Below are 14,917 nucleotides of genomic sequence, written 5' to 3'. Positions count from 1 at the left end.
CTCATCTCTGCAGCACCTGGCGAGGTATCTGGTAGAGAATTGCATTCAATAAACATTTGTCTCAACATATTTGCTATTTACCTCTAAGATTTTTACTTGACAAATACCACACAGTCAAATGTCTGGTCAAATATAATTCAGTCAAACAGTACTTCTTGGTATAATTAATGAGCCTTAATAAAGGATTTACAAAAAAAACTTAAACCATTATAAAGTAAGAGAAATCATTTTAATATATATATTTTCATTTCAGTCAATTCAACAATGATTTCTAATAGGCATGCAGACCCATTTAGTTTGCTTCAAATTTGTTTATATCCCAACATGCAGCAACCTTCCTAATGAGAGAGTTGAGTTGAACTATTTATTCTTAAAGAGTACAATGTACCTTGTCCTCAAAGAGTTTTATCAACTTTAACATTTTCAAAGAGCCCTATGAGGCTGCTCAATATGGTAGTTTCCCCCTGAAATTTCCTATTTGGAGGATGGCAAAACAGTCTAGAATCTTCCCCAGGCTACTAGTTGTTTGTATTCATATCACAGCTTGGCTGGCTAAGAGGTAGAGACTGAATAATATGTAGATAGCCTTCAAGTCCAGCTGAGTGAGACAGCTTCATTTTTAGAAAGGAAACCAAATCATGAAAACCCTCCTACAGTATGATTTGTTCCAGGGTCCTTTTAAGGAGGGACGTACTCCTCATGCATAGGACTTTTTATGGCTTTCTAGAGTTTTCTGCTCCAGCCAGCGTTCTCTAGCCAGGTGACTTATTGAACTTGCTGCAGAACTGAAAGCATGAAGTCTCTTGTCTACTTTCATAATTAGAGGTGGTGTTAGTCTTCTCATTTCCGGCCAAATGGATCCGACCACACTTTCAACCCTATAGAAAGAAACATGAATTAAAAACAGGATTCATTTTTAAATTTCCTATCACTTCCCTCAACCCCAAACAAAGAAGATGACATCAGAATGGAGCTGTGCGATTTCCACGGAGTTTGAGGTAGTCCGGGCAAGCTGCCGGAACCCTGGTATGGAACGGCTGGGCAGCCGTGGCAGCCAAGAAAGATTTTTAAATGGCTCAGAAACTACCCCACAGTAGGGAGATATGTATCTGGCCTAGTTAAAAAATAAATTAAAAAAAGACCACTGCCACAAGAGTTTTGGCTAATAAGCTAGAAACCTCTCATTCTCAGCCAACTTGGATTGTCTCAAAGTAACTAACCATTCAGCCATAAAGGGAACTTCTGAGCTTCTGTACAAAGCAGAATCCTGCATCAATTAAAATAGCTCACAAGTAAACAGTATTTTCCCATGAGGGTAGTGTTTAAATAGGTGCTTGGTAAATAAGTCTGCAAAACAGCTATTTATGCTTCATAGTTAATTGCACACTTGTTACATCTTTATGCCCACTTATCAAACTCAAGAGTAACATGCAAACTTGCAAAAACTATTCCGGAGTGAAATATTAAGAGGAAGTCTTAGGGTGGCAACCTCTAAAATGGCAACTGCTGAAAAATAATAACACAATCACAATCTAGCCTCAAAGTGGAAAAGATTTCTCTGCAAAGCACATACCTCCCCCCAACAATGAAGCATTTCACATGAGATTTTTGTCTTGATTTTTAAGTTTACCTGGTGGCTGCACGTCTTCTTGAACAATACCAGCTCGATTTATGGCTTGTTCCTTCTCTGAGAAACATAACAGAAAAATTACTCTTTAGAGAGGGGGCCGGGGGCAGAGTGGTGGAACTCTTTGTATCTACATGGGACAATAAGAGAACAATATATCTGAGTGCTATTAAATTCAGAGCTGCCACTGCCCAGAGCTTTTAGGTAATGGAAGTTGGATCCTATCAAGCAAAAAGACTGGATATTTTCAGTGAAAGAAAGCAAGCCATACTTCAGAAGAAAAACTCCCAATGAACATCTTTTCTCGGTGATATCAGCAGTTTGGAAAGGCAACAAAAACAACAGAAAAAGAACAATTTTGAAAGAACTAGTGGGTGTGATGCGATGAGAGCAGGGCTGTTGAATTGATGGAACAAGTACAATTAACAAGAAAACGATGCAGTTTGTGCCTAAAATGTACTCCACTGAAGGCCTAGACCCAGAGCTAAATATGCTATGTTTTTGATAGGAAATAGAGCAGAAAATTAATCTTTGGGTGGGTGGCTTTGGTTTGGATAATTGAAGCTTCCCTAATTGACTGCAGGTGCTGCACCAATTAGTAAGCGCGTTCTAGTGACAGCAGCTTAGCTGATCTCTTCAGAGATGTCCAACAGGCGAGGGCCAAGAGAAATTGGGCATTTTATGTCTGTGGGCTTCAAGCACTCTGACACATCTTTCTAAGTGGTTTCAAATAAACCCAAGGGCTGTAAAAACAAAGACTTATTATTTTAAGTATCTTGACAAACAAATCGTGGCTTTTCAGCAGAAAGACTTGGAGCCAAAGGATGTTTACTAGTATATTATAGTAATTAAGTGCTGTAATCAAACTTTTGTTTTAATCAGGCTAAAAGTGTTTCTTTTAAATCCATATTTAACTCTTCTTTAATATTAGGCCATTTTCTTTATTCTGGCCTCTGGATTCTCATAAAGTTAAAAGAAACAGGGCTTTGCCAAATCGAATATTCATCGAACTTGCTTCTCTGGTGATACGACGGAAAGTCAATCCTGAGTGACCTATCTGAGGTTTTATCAATGCTAAGTTTTGCTTTGGCAACTAAAACACTGGGCAGTAGGGATCATCTGAATCTTGACATCCAATTCTAAGTGAGACAGAGAAGATACAGCCCTAAGAAGCCTCTTATAGATAATGGTGAGTTTCACTGGGCCTCTCTGAAATAGCAGATAAATGACAACCAAGTCCCTACGGACCAAGAGATGCCAAAGGATGTCTTCCATCTAGAGCAGGTGATAATGGAGCCTCTAAGGTGTCAGACTTTCTAAAATAACTCAACGCAAAAGACGATCTTATTTCCTAAGAAGTTGAATTCCTATAGGATTGAGCCCCACCATGCTGTCACCATGTAAGTCTCCAAGTATAGATGTGTCTCAAACATGCTCTTAGAAAATGCCAACTAGTAGAAGACTACACTGTCATCAGTAGTGCCAGGAACAAAAATAGGTATCATTTTTCATACCTAAAAGGTCCATTCTCCAGTATTACGGAAGGAAGAGATGAGTTTTTTAAAAAACACTTGATTGCCTGAAAGCGTTCTAGATGTCCAGATTTAAGAGAATCAGATAGCCTGGTGTACCAGAACGCATTCTACAAGAGGCAGGTTGTACAAAGCCAAAGAAACTGGCAGTCTGCCAAGCATCAAAGGAAGTTGACTTCCTGTGACAACAGAATACCTAATTGTGTTCTCACCTCTTAAAATGCAATAGAGAACCAAGAGAAGAGAAAGGAATCCCTGTCTTTACACTTCCTTGCTAATTGCTAATGAGGTTGGAGAGAGGCTGAGGATTTATTTTAAATAGACCATAATCTCTTTATAATCCTTGTCCTTATGCAACCACCTCTTTTTTTGGCTTGGATGGGCAATTTAAACTGATTTGCAGAACTAGTTCTTACTGAGTGATAACTGGTATTAGCATCCTATCTACATCCCCTGGTTCTTTTATCCATTAATGTTCCATAGTGCTTGAAGACCAAAACAGTCTTATAAATTCACAGTGTGACACAAAGACACTTTATTTGTGAATGTGGAATATGCTTAAAGGCAAACAAACTGGCCCCTCGGGACTCAGCAAATACGTCTTGATGAAGCTGACAGTAGGTGTCTATTTCGCTGTCATGAGAGAAATAGCAGATGTCTCTGGGCCTCGGGAAAAAGGCAACACGGAAGTCAGGGGTTTAACTATGTGGGCAAATCAGGATAAGCTAATTACTGACTTTTCGGTAGTGAGCATATTTCTATCAAGAGTGAAATGATTAAAATGCAAATACGCAACACTGGGCTGGGAGCTTTGCAATGTCAGTTAGACAAGTCCCCTCTCCAGTGTCTCAGCAAGCCCAACTCTGCCCCCTGGTGCTAAGGCAGCGAGCTGATTTGCAGTTTTAATCGAGGATCCTTAGGTATATTATTCAAAACTTAGTAATACACGCAGATGGGCTCATTTTTGTACGGTAGCAAAAGAGTCTTAAACCCATTTTTTAAGACTTTTTTAAGTTTTAAAGTTTAAGACTTTTAAAGTCTTAAACCCATCCTTATATTAAATGCCCATACTGTGAAATCTGTGTGACTTATTACTTTATTCAACGTTCACAGCAAACGGAGGCTGCACACCCACGCACCCGCCCCTCAGCGGTCTCGTTAGGGACGGTGTTCTTGGGGAGCACTAGCAGACAAAAACCTAAAAGCAGGTGCAGCATCTCACCTCGGGACCCTCTACAGTGAGACCACCACCTCAAGAATACCCCCTCCATCTCCTCCTGCCAATGAACCAGTTAAAATACAAGCAACTCACCACCTGAGGTAATTGGCCAGATGTCAGCATCTGAATATGGACTGTATATTACATAATAGCATTGTGTCAATATTAAATTTCCTGGATTGGATAACTGTGATTATGTAAGAGAATGTCCCTGTGCTCAGGAAATACATGCTGATGTTTTAGGTATCAAAGCTCACAAGGCCTGCTACCTAACTCTCAAATGGTTCAGCAAAATAATAGTAACAGTAATATGTGTATAATCTGTGAACATACACATATCTCTATGTATGTATGTGTGTATAGACACGTCACATACATATCGGGAGAGAAAGCAAATGTGGCAAAATGTTAACAACTGCTAAATCTAGGTGAAGGACATAAAGGGATTCATTCTACTATTCTCAGATTTTCTCTGTCAGTTGCCTTTTTTTAACAACAAAAAAACACAACTGCGAAACAAGTATAAGGAAGTCCAACAACACTATTTCATGATGATTAATTCAAAGTCTCTTTTAAAAATAGCAAATATAAAATGAAAAAGTACTTTTCTAGTGCTCCCAGTTTGCTGCAGCCTGCGGAGTTACCCAGGATGGATGTGTGCCATGGGAGGGAGTGTGAGCCAGTGGCTGAGGGCACCAAGGGGCCACCAGAAGTACGGGCTCCTCCCAACGCTGGGAATACCTCTGTTTCTCACCAAGGTGTGTGATGAAACCCATGCAGCTTTGTAAGGCCTGTTAGAAAAAAAGACTTTAGTCTGTGCAATTCATTTTACTCAAGGTGAAAGGAATAAAAAGCATATTCTGAGCACTTGCCATGAAATAGGGAAAACGCCCTTTTAAGGTGAGAGGTATTCCTCATCAAGTGACTTCTCACAGGCCTGCTCCAACTATCACACACTGTGGATGGGGGCACAAGGAAAGAGGAAAAATTGAGGGGTCATGGTTCTTCCACCTTGGCTTTGCTGGCAGGTGAAATGCAGCAAATGCAGGTGAAACTGGGCTTCATTAAGCAGCAGACAAGGCTGAGGAGTTCGGGTCTAGTATTTACCCAGCAATAAATGTGCTGCTGCTGCTGCTGCTAAGTCACTTCAGTCGTGTCCGACTCTGTGAGACCCCATAGATGGCAGCCCACCAGGCTCCCCCGTCCCTGGGATTCTCCAGGCAAGAACACTGGATTGGGTTGCCATTTCCTTCTCCAATGCATGAAAGTGAAAAGTGAAAGTGAAGTTGCTCAGTCCTGTCCAACTCTTAGCGACCCCATGGACTGCAGACTACGAGGCTCCTCCATCCATGGGATTTTCCGGGCAAGAGTACCGGAGTGGGTTGCATTGCCTTCTCTGAATGAATGTGCTAAGTGACCCTGAACGAGTCACCTAAACGTGGGGGCTGAATAAGCACAAGTTTCCTGGCAAAACCCTATGGTTTTATACTTCTCCACATCTAACTAAAGTTAGTTAAAAATGTACAGGATCACAGGAAATGATCTTATTTTGTCTCATTTCATAGGTTGCCTTGAAATGCTGGTATTTTTAAAAGGCTACATTCAGGATCCCTGACTGGTTCTAAGACAAAAGGCAATCAGGCTTTAAGCTGTATCACTTGCGCGCTTCCCTAAACATGGGCTCTTCCCACAAACCAGGTTGGGCCGACAGGCTGAAAGCTAGAAAGTAACATCCGGACTCCCCTGCAGAAGGACTGCAGAACTAACTGAATACTCTGGTTTTGGACTGACAATTGCCATCTTCCCGGGGCTCATTTCAGTATCAGGTATCACGAGTCGAACTGACCTTGTATGCTACCTAACACTTGGTAAAGTCTGGCTGAGTTAGTGAAAGAGCTGAAGATCACACTGAATGTCAAGATGAAATTCAAGATGGCAGTCTTGCAATAGTGGTCTGTCTGCTTTTAAATCACAGAAGATCTTGGATTTATTTTACATAAGGGGCCTTCTGCCTCTTTTCTACTGCCTTGAGGCTTATTTCACCAGGGGCTCGGGAACCTACCTACCCCTATCCAGGCCAGCCAGCATCAGTCAAGCTGGCCCAGCTGAAAGGTCCCACAGTGACTCGGCTCTTGGGCCCTACATGGCCTGGATTCCTTGCCAGCCTCTGGCTCCCCTTGTCAAGGACTGGGTGTCTGCCCAGGCCTTCCAAGGACTGTGGGCTTCCCCTTGGTCTGCCCAGAATTCTGGGGACCACAGAGGTATGAAGGAAGCTCAGAAGAAAAACAGCCAACAAGAGAGGCTAAGAAGGAGTGGATGAAAGGCAGGAACAAAAGAGCAAAGCCAGGAGTGCTGGTGGAGGTAGGCCACCAAGCCCGAGGAAGAATGCGTCCCGAGGAGGGAGTCTGCCTGGGGGTCATGCCTCTCACGTGTAGTCACCCGACCTCCTGAGTCACAAAGAGAGCAGAAGCCAAGGTGACCAAGTCACACCGCCGTCTAGCTGTATCCATGCCCACCCTTCCTCCTCAGCTGGTAGAAGAAGTGTCCCACCTTGGGTCCAAGGCTCCTCCTCCATCTGATGTCGAGATTCCCCCACCTCCTCCAGCAGCCTTCTTTATCCAGAGACCCTCTTGGCTCCCTGATGCTCCCAGACGAAACAGAACCACCACCCCCCTAGCCTCCTTGACCAGCTGCAAATACAATTCCTCATTCTCTTCTTCAGATAGCCCAACATCTTTATATAGTCAACCTAATATCCCATTTACTCTTCATCCGCTGCAATCTGCCTTCTGCCCACTGTCAAACCACTGAAAGCACTCTTAACAAAATAGCCACTGAGCTTCACCTTCTTTTTGCTAAATCCAATGGATATTTTCAGTTTTTATCTTCCTTACTGTCTCTAAGCAGCCAAGCCCTGCTGATCACACCCTTTGCCATGAAGAGCTATCTTCCTGGGGCTTATGACTGCAGCCTCTTCCGGTTTTAATGCCCTCACTCTGGCCATCCTTGTCAGTCTCCTTAGAAGGTCCCTCCTCCTCTGACCGCTTGCTCTTCAGACCTTCAAGTGCCAGTGTTCACCTGCATTCTGTCCTGGACCAGCATGTCGCTTTCAATCTCGGAATGCTGCCTGGAGCCCCACCTGCTGCAGTGACTCCGCTTCCCATCTGATGCTGAAGATGGGCCATCTCTAGCTCCAGCTCAGATCCTGTGGCTTGGCTCCAGATTGGCACATCCCACCACCTAGGGGAAATCTCCAGGAGCACATCCAGGTACCTAACACTCAATACATCCCAAACTGAACCAGCCTGTCCCCTCATCCCCCAAACAGACTCCATGTATTCCTTAAAGCCTAGTACCACATCTCTTCAACTGCTGGAGCCAAAAAGCTGGGGGCCAGTCTCCTTCCTCTCCCTTGCTTGCCCTTGAGCTAATCAGTCACAAATCCCTGTAGAGGATTTATTTCTTAAACCTGGCTCCTGAATTCAGTCCTTCTGCCCTGTCCCATAACCACTGGCACTCTGGTGCAGGCTATTGTCATCTCTCCTGGAAGCACAGCCTGCCTGGGTCTTGGCCTTCTTACCTTCAACCGTGGCCCTTCCGGCCCCTCCGTCAGATACAGTCAGAGATGCCTGGAAAGGCTGAATCTGATCACCTTGCTCTCCTGATTAAAACATTTCAATGATTTTCCACCCTCTGAGGACAGCAGAGAGTTATTCAAGTGTTTTAAAATAAGCAAGTGAGATGATCAAATTCCAAGTGCAAACGGCACAACGATAGGCTTTTCAACAGGCACAGTGGAAAACCTGGAGTTCTATACATTTTCTGACACACACACATGTATTTTCCCAGTTACAAATTCTCACCAAAGAGACACAAAGATGTATTTCAGAATGAAGACAACTGAAACTAGAAAGGTGTGAGACAGACAGATCAGTGAATAAAGAACCTGAGTCAAGAGAGACAATCAGTGACTGTAAAACGTTGATGGTCCTAACCATCAACCTAGGTTAGGTTGGTCCAACCTAACCAACGTTAGGTCCCAACCTAACGTTGATGGTTCTTGCTCCTGGGGAGCAAGAAACACAAGGCAGGAGGGGTGGGGAGTGTGGGACAAGAGCTAAGGCCTTCTAAGGTCTTTGTTTATTTCATAGGAGGTAAAGATATTGACTAGCTCTCAGTTGTCAAAACAAAAGAAGAAAAACAGAATGTAAAACTTTCAAACTAGTAGAGGGCAAGAAAATTAAATAAAGAAGCCTTGAAGCAGAAAAGGAGAGAAAAAAAAAAAGAGACAGGATTAAATAGAAAACATAAGATAGGGAAAATAATTCAACATTTTAAAGATTATCAGACTGGACTTTAAAAAAAAAAATCCCAGTTTGGGTTGCTTATAAGACTTAAGGACAAATAAAGGCTAAATATAAGAGAATATATATACCAGGAGAACACTAACCCAAAGAAAGCTGGTAACTATGATGATATTAGACAAAACAGAATTGGGGAGGAATGTTAGGGGGTAAAGAGGACTCTTACATGATGATAATTGAAAAAAAAAATTCTTCAGAACATTCTAGATTGGGAGCAACAACTAATATGGCCTCAAGATATATAAGTAATAGAATTAAGAATGATTTGGAACCATCATACACAGAACTCTGTACCCCCAAAGAAGAGAACATACCTCATTCCAAGCATGCAGGGAACATTCACAAAAACTGACCTGTATCAAGTCACGAAGCAAATCCTGACCAGCATCAGAGAATCAAAATCACATGGTCTGAATTCTTTGACCACAAATGCAAAGAAGGTAGATAAGCAACAATAACGTAACCAGAAAGACCAGGGTGGCTGCAGGGTAGAGAACGGGGTGGTTGTGGTGCTGGTGGAGCAGGGAGACCAACTCAGAGCACAAGGAGTGGGTGGCGGGAGAGGGGCTGGACATGCGTGGGGCAGTGACATGAGAGAAGAGCTCTGACTTGTCCAGCCACATATATCCAGCACCTAATACAGTGCCAGGCACACTTCTGTTAGAACAGCAGGTTTTTAAAAAATAAAAAGAAGGCTAAATAAATGTTAGCTGAATGTGCTGAAATGAATCGAAGCTCCGTCCTCACAGTGCATCTCCATGACCTGGTCACGAACGCCTCACCTGGGTCTGAGCATCTGCTTAAATCTCCTTGTTTCACTTCCCTGCCTCTGTAGCTCCTTATTTTTGAAATGTTTTTATGGGATTCCTAATGTAAAAATATGAGCTTCCCTGGTGGCTCAGCGGCAAAGAATCCATCTGTGAATGCAGGAGACACAGTTTTGATCCCTGGGTCAGGAAGATCCCCTGGAGAAGGAAACGGAAACCCACTCCAGTATTCTTGCCTGGCAAATTGCATGGACAGAGGAGCCTGGAGGGCTACAGTCCATGGGTTGCAAAGAGTTGGACACAACTGAGCAACCAAACGGAGAAGGCCCTGGCACCCCACTCCAGTACTCTTGCCTGGAAACTCCCATGGACGGAGGAGCCTGGTGGGCTACAGTCCATGGGGTCGCTGGGAGTCGGACACAACTGAGCGACTTCACTTTCACTTTTCACTTTCATGCATTGGAGAAGGAAATGGCAACCCACTCCAGTGTTCTTGCCTGGAGAATCCCAGGGATGGCGGAGCCTAGTGGGCTGCTGTCTATGGGGTCGCAGAGTCGGACACGACTGAAGTGACTTAGCAGCAGCAGAGCAACCAAAACAAAAACAAAAAATCAGTATTTCTATACCTTTTATCTCATTTAATTCACTCCAAAACATGTAAATTCAGTCCTACAAACTTCACTGTTTACAGATGAGGAAACAGGCCAGGCTCAGAGAGGTTAAGTAGCTCATCTTAAAATCCTCTTCTAGGAAGGGACTTAGACCCTCATCTGACTGACTCCCTCTATCCTCTTAGGCAGTATGGTGCCCTGGTGTAATAGTGAACGGCACTGGTTCAAATCTGGGACTCACTGGTTGTGGGTTCTCGAACAAGTTAACTGTTTTACACCCCAGTTTGTCCATGTATAAAATGGGGATGATGATCACATAGCAACTACCATAAAAGGTTACTTTTGCACCAAATGGGTTAATATATTAAAAGTGCTTGGAAGAGTGTCAGACATATAAACCGTTTTCAATACATATTACCTATACAGTATCATTTACCTGTTTAAGGACTCAGTTATAACTCAGATAACAGTGTCCAAATTAATTAAAAGTGAACCAGAAACGTGGGCAGGTGTTGACTGCCTTATATTTAAAAATGCTGATATTGTAGCCACACACTCAGTGTTCACATAAAAGGCCTAATTTGTCTGTCTTAAAGTGACTCAGATAACCATAGACTATGGACCTGTAAGATTGTTGTTGGGAGACACAGCACAAACCCACACCCTGAACCAGAGGCCGGTTTCTCAATCTCGGCACCATTGGCATGTTGGGCTGGGTATTTCTTTGTTATGGGTGGCTGTCCTACGTGTTGCACAAACTTTAGGAGCCTGGCCTCTATGCGCTAAATGCGAGTGGCACACTCACCCACCCCACCCTACCCCATGGCACCCATTTTGTGACAAGCAAAAATGTCTCCATAGAGAACCCCAGGGAGACAAAAATCACCCCTAGTTGAAAAACCACTGCTAGTCTTCCTAGACTGAAACTTTGCTAGGGGGATCCAAAGCAGACCCTCTTGACCCAAGTTCAACTCTAGAGGCTATCATAAAATAGAGTGAAGCAAGGATTCTGTAAGGAGGGATGACACAGATTATGCAAGGCCTCACTCAACCCCATTTTTATTTACCCCGCACATGGGCGCACAGAGACAGGCTGGAAGGCAGAATGCAGAGATCATTTCAATCCCAGGTGATAAAAAAGAAGCTGCAAGGAAATCTGAGTGTGTGCTTAAAACGCTCTGTCTCAGAAACCAAATGTTGTAGCATTTGTAATGGGCAGAGCATTTACACGGAGCTTTCGGCTTTAGATCGCCAAGCTTTCAGCCTCCGCTAATATTCTCAAGGGGCAGGGCTGGCCCTCTTCCATCTTCAACATGATTCAGGTTTCCTGGAGAACAAAATGAGCCTCTAATGCCTGATATTTTCTCTCTGACAGATGGTTTCAGATGTATCAAAGTGCTAATCCTTGCTGAGGTATAGGTCTCAAGGAAGGAGAGTTTGGCTTTTAGAATGATAGGACTTGAACGATTAAGGAAGAAAATTACTCCCAGGATATTCGCCATTGTCATGTGAGCAGCCAGCTTAAAACGAAGGAAGACAGCAGAATGTGAAAAAAAAGATTTGAGAAAGGAGAGGAAAAACTCAAAAATCCAGGTTAACTGTTCAGGTTCAAAACATGTCCGCTCAATGACATCTTTGGGAGCGGAAATGAAGTGCCATAAAAACACCTTCAAGCTCAGGATAATGAGGGGCCATCCCTCCCCACAACATCACCATTCCCAGCTTCAGGGTGTGGAAGAAGGCCCGGAAAGGAAGGCGGAAGTTGGAATATTAGTCTTGCCACTTACTAGCTGTGTGTCCTTGGGCGTGTAATACAACCTCTCTGAGACTTCCCATCCATAAAACACTTAATAATAACCTGCCTCAAAATGAGGTTAAATAAATTAAGTGATCCAGTATTAGTTGCTCAGTCGTGTCCGACTCTTTGTGACCCCATGGACTGGGGCTCCCCAGACCCTTCTGTACCTGGGATTCTCAAGACAAATACTGAAGCAGGTTGCCATTTCCTTCTCCAGGAGATCTTGGCAACGGGCTTAATGAAGACACATCAAAAAGCCTCCAGTGAATACCAGTATGAACTAGGATTTAGTGTTGACCTACTATGTCAATTGCTTTTATTACCACCTCTAAGTCTCACCAGATGCCAGGCAGTTTTAAAGATATACAGACACAAGAGACGCAGGTTCGATGCCTGGATTGGGAAGACCCCAGTAGGAAATGGCAACCCACTCCAATATTCTTGCTTGGAAAATTCCATGGTCAGGGTGGCCTGACGAGCTAAAGTCCATGGGATCGCAAAGATTTGGATACGACTGAGCGACCCAGCACACACGCAGGCACGCGCGCACACACACACACACACACACACACACACACACACACAGATAACTACTGCTGAGGATGGTGAAGGTCTCAGAGGTTGAGTCACTTGACCTCGGTCACCAAAGTGCACACAGCCAGAGTCGAACCTGGATCTCGCTGACTCGTGAACCAACCTCTGTCCATGGCCCCACGTGGGGATGATGAGGGAAAGCTGGGGAGTTACTAGGGCCAGTCGGCCGCGTGGGGTCAGAGATCACTGTCACCGGGGCCGGGACGCCGCGTGGGGTCAGAGGTCACTCACTGTACTCCTCCAGCCGCATTAAGGGCCGGAAGTAGATGGGGTAGAAGGCGGCGCCGATCAGGGAGATGAAGCCGCCGAAAATGAGAGCAGTGCGCAGGTTCCGGGACATGGCTCCAGCCGGGGCTACCCGGATTCTCCGAGTGCCCGGGACTCTCCAAACCCGGCTCCCGCCGGCTGGGCCTTGACCCCGCTCGGAAGAGGAGGAACAGCTTTCGCTTCCGGGCCTTGGGGGCGGGGCTAGAAGTTGGGGCTGGGCCGAGGCAGAGCGAGGTGGGAGCAGGGGTGGAATCAGAGGCGGGGCCTAGGGGTGGGTGGGGCTAGGGCGAGGTGGGGCGGGGCCTCAGGCCCGGCGCACCGCCTCCCCGGTTGTCCCGGAATCGCTTAGCGCCCAGCAGGAGCCAGCCGCCGTTAAGAGTGGAGGTTTAATTGCTCGTTGCTCTCGGTTCCCAGTCCCTCTCCCAGCTGCTACCCGCCCAGCCTAGTTTTTCTCTCAGCTGCCCCACCCACCACTCTTCTGACCTCGTCTACCACTCCCTCCTTTACTAACCACGTTTCTTGGTTCTTTCCACGCAACTGATTTGTTTTTCCTGACTACACTAGGAGGTGGAGGATCTCTATAGCTCGTTGATTTAATCCTCATGTCTTTTACTAAGTCACTTAAGTCGTGTCTGACTCCGTGCGACCCTATGGACTGTAACCTGCCAGGTTCCTCTGTCCATGGGATTCTCCAGACAAGAATACTGGAGTGGATTGCCGTTTCCTTCTCCATATCTTTTACAGGTGAGGGAATCTTGGCTTGGTTGAGCGGATTTGGACAAGTCACTTGGCCTAAAGGGCGATTTGAGGGGATTAGAGACAAAAGTGCAAAATGCCTGGCCAAGAAGGCCTGCAAGGGATTCTGAAATCGGAGCCACAGGAGCTTCAGAACCAAGATTAACCCGGGAGGAATGTTATTTCAACATCCAAGCTACAAGCAAATCTTTTCCGACTGATTTTCCATGTCCTCCTCTCTCCTTCCCCTTGCTGGATGTCAGGGTTATGGATGAGGATAGAAATTGAATAGAGATCAGCACAGGGCAGGGAGCCAGCAGCCAGTCCCACTGAAGGGACCTTGGGGCTCTGCCTTGTTGCCTGAGGTGGGAGCCACTGAGGACAGACATCTGCTTCCTCTTCCTATGATTGCCATCCTCCAGGCTTCTATGTCTGCTCTGCTGGCACAGGACCCACCCAGGGGTACTGGCAGCTGAGACTAAGATTCCTTGGGCCTTCACTCAATCCTTTATTTGAAAAAAGAAAGATACCAGCTACTGGGGGCTGCGGAGCAAAGAAGATCCCAGCAAATATTGACCCCAGCATCATTATTAGTTCAGGAAATAATTTACGATCCTTCAGAAATGGTGTAGAGGGCACAGGTTTCCTCTGTTTTGGTACTTTTGCAGTTGAATCAAGCTACTATTTATTTCCATACTTCCAGAAGCATGTAAATCAGGTGTTTGATATTTCAGCAGGTTTATGGACAGTCTTCTATGCCCCGAGCATCAGGCAAAGTGCTTTGGGAGGCACAAAGATGAATAAGATGTGACCCTTGTTCTCCAGGATCCTGCCAAGTGGATGAAGAGAAAGGACATATACATAACAAGATAACTGATGACCCAACTCAGCCTGTTGCTGGTGAGTGATAAGGTCCTGTGGGCTACAGGAGTTCAGAGGAGGAAGACAGATGACTGTAGGGTGAGACAGCTGGTCCTCGGGCGCTTGCAAGAGCTTTTTCGGATGAAGACAGAAAACTTCATGGCAAAGAGGAAAGCTGCAATGCATGCTTTATATCACATGATATAAAAATCCCAGGTATAGGACTTCCTTGGTGGTCCAGTGATTAAAGAATCTGCCTGCCAGTGCAGGGGACACAGGTTTGATCCCTGGTCCTGGGAGATCCCACATGCTGCGGAGCAACTATGCCTGTGCACCACGACTACTGAAACCCGTGCTGTAGAGTTTGTGTTCTGCAACAAGAGAAACCAGCACAATGACAAGCCAGGGCACCACAATGAAGAGTAGCCCCCCGCTTGCTGCAACTAGAGAAAGTCTGCAGGCAGCAAAGAAGACCCAGTGAACCAAAAAAAGAAAATCCCAGTTATCGCGTACATTTTAGCCTCCCAGCATCCACTTCTCTT

General features: G+C 45.1%; 1 protein-coding gene across 2 annotated transcripts; it reads right to left on the bottom strand.

The window, feature by feature from the left end:
- Positions 1-207: 207 nt before the first annotated feature.
- On the bottom strand, positions 208-12,979 carry SMIM20 (small integral membrane protein 20). 2 transcript variants are annotated; one of them, XR_002180917.2, is made up of 5 exons: positions 12,744-12,979; positions 5,251-5,334; positions 4,983-5,169; positions 1,631-1,687; positions 208-878 (listed from the first exon to the last, which is right to left on the bottom strand). XR_002180917.2 is itself a non-coding variant. In XM_019962547.2 (3 exons), the coding sequence occupies exons 1-3, from the start codon at positions 12,850-12,852 to the stop codon at positions 841-843; spliced, it is 204 nt and encodes a 67-aa protein (XP_019818106.1). In that variant the 5' UTR covers positions 12,853-12,966; the 3' UTR covers positions 208-840. The 2 variants fall into 2 exon arrangements, 1 of the variants encoding a protein (XP_019818106.1); XM_019962547.2 differs by lacking the exons at positions 4,983-5,169; positions 5,251-5,334 and having other exon boundaries at positions 12,744-12,966.
- Between the last annotated feature and the right edge of the window lie 1,938 nt (positions 12,980-14,917).

The sequence above is a fragment of the Bos indicus genome, chromosome 6, assembly GCF_029378745.1.
Source record: "Bos indicus isolate NIAB-ARS_2022 breed Sahiwal x Tharparkar chromosome 6, NIAB-ARS_B.indTharparkar_mat_pri_1.0, whole genome shotgun sequence".
NCBI lineage: Eukaryota > Metazoa > Chordata > Mammalia > Artiodactyla > Bovidae > Bos > Bos indicus.
This window is presented reverse-complemented; position numbering and strand designations above follow the sequence as displayed.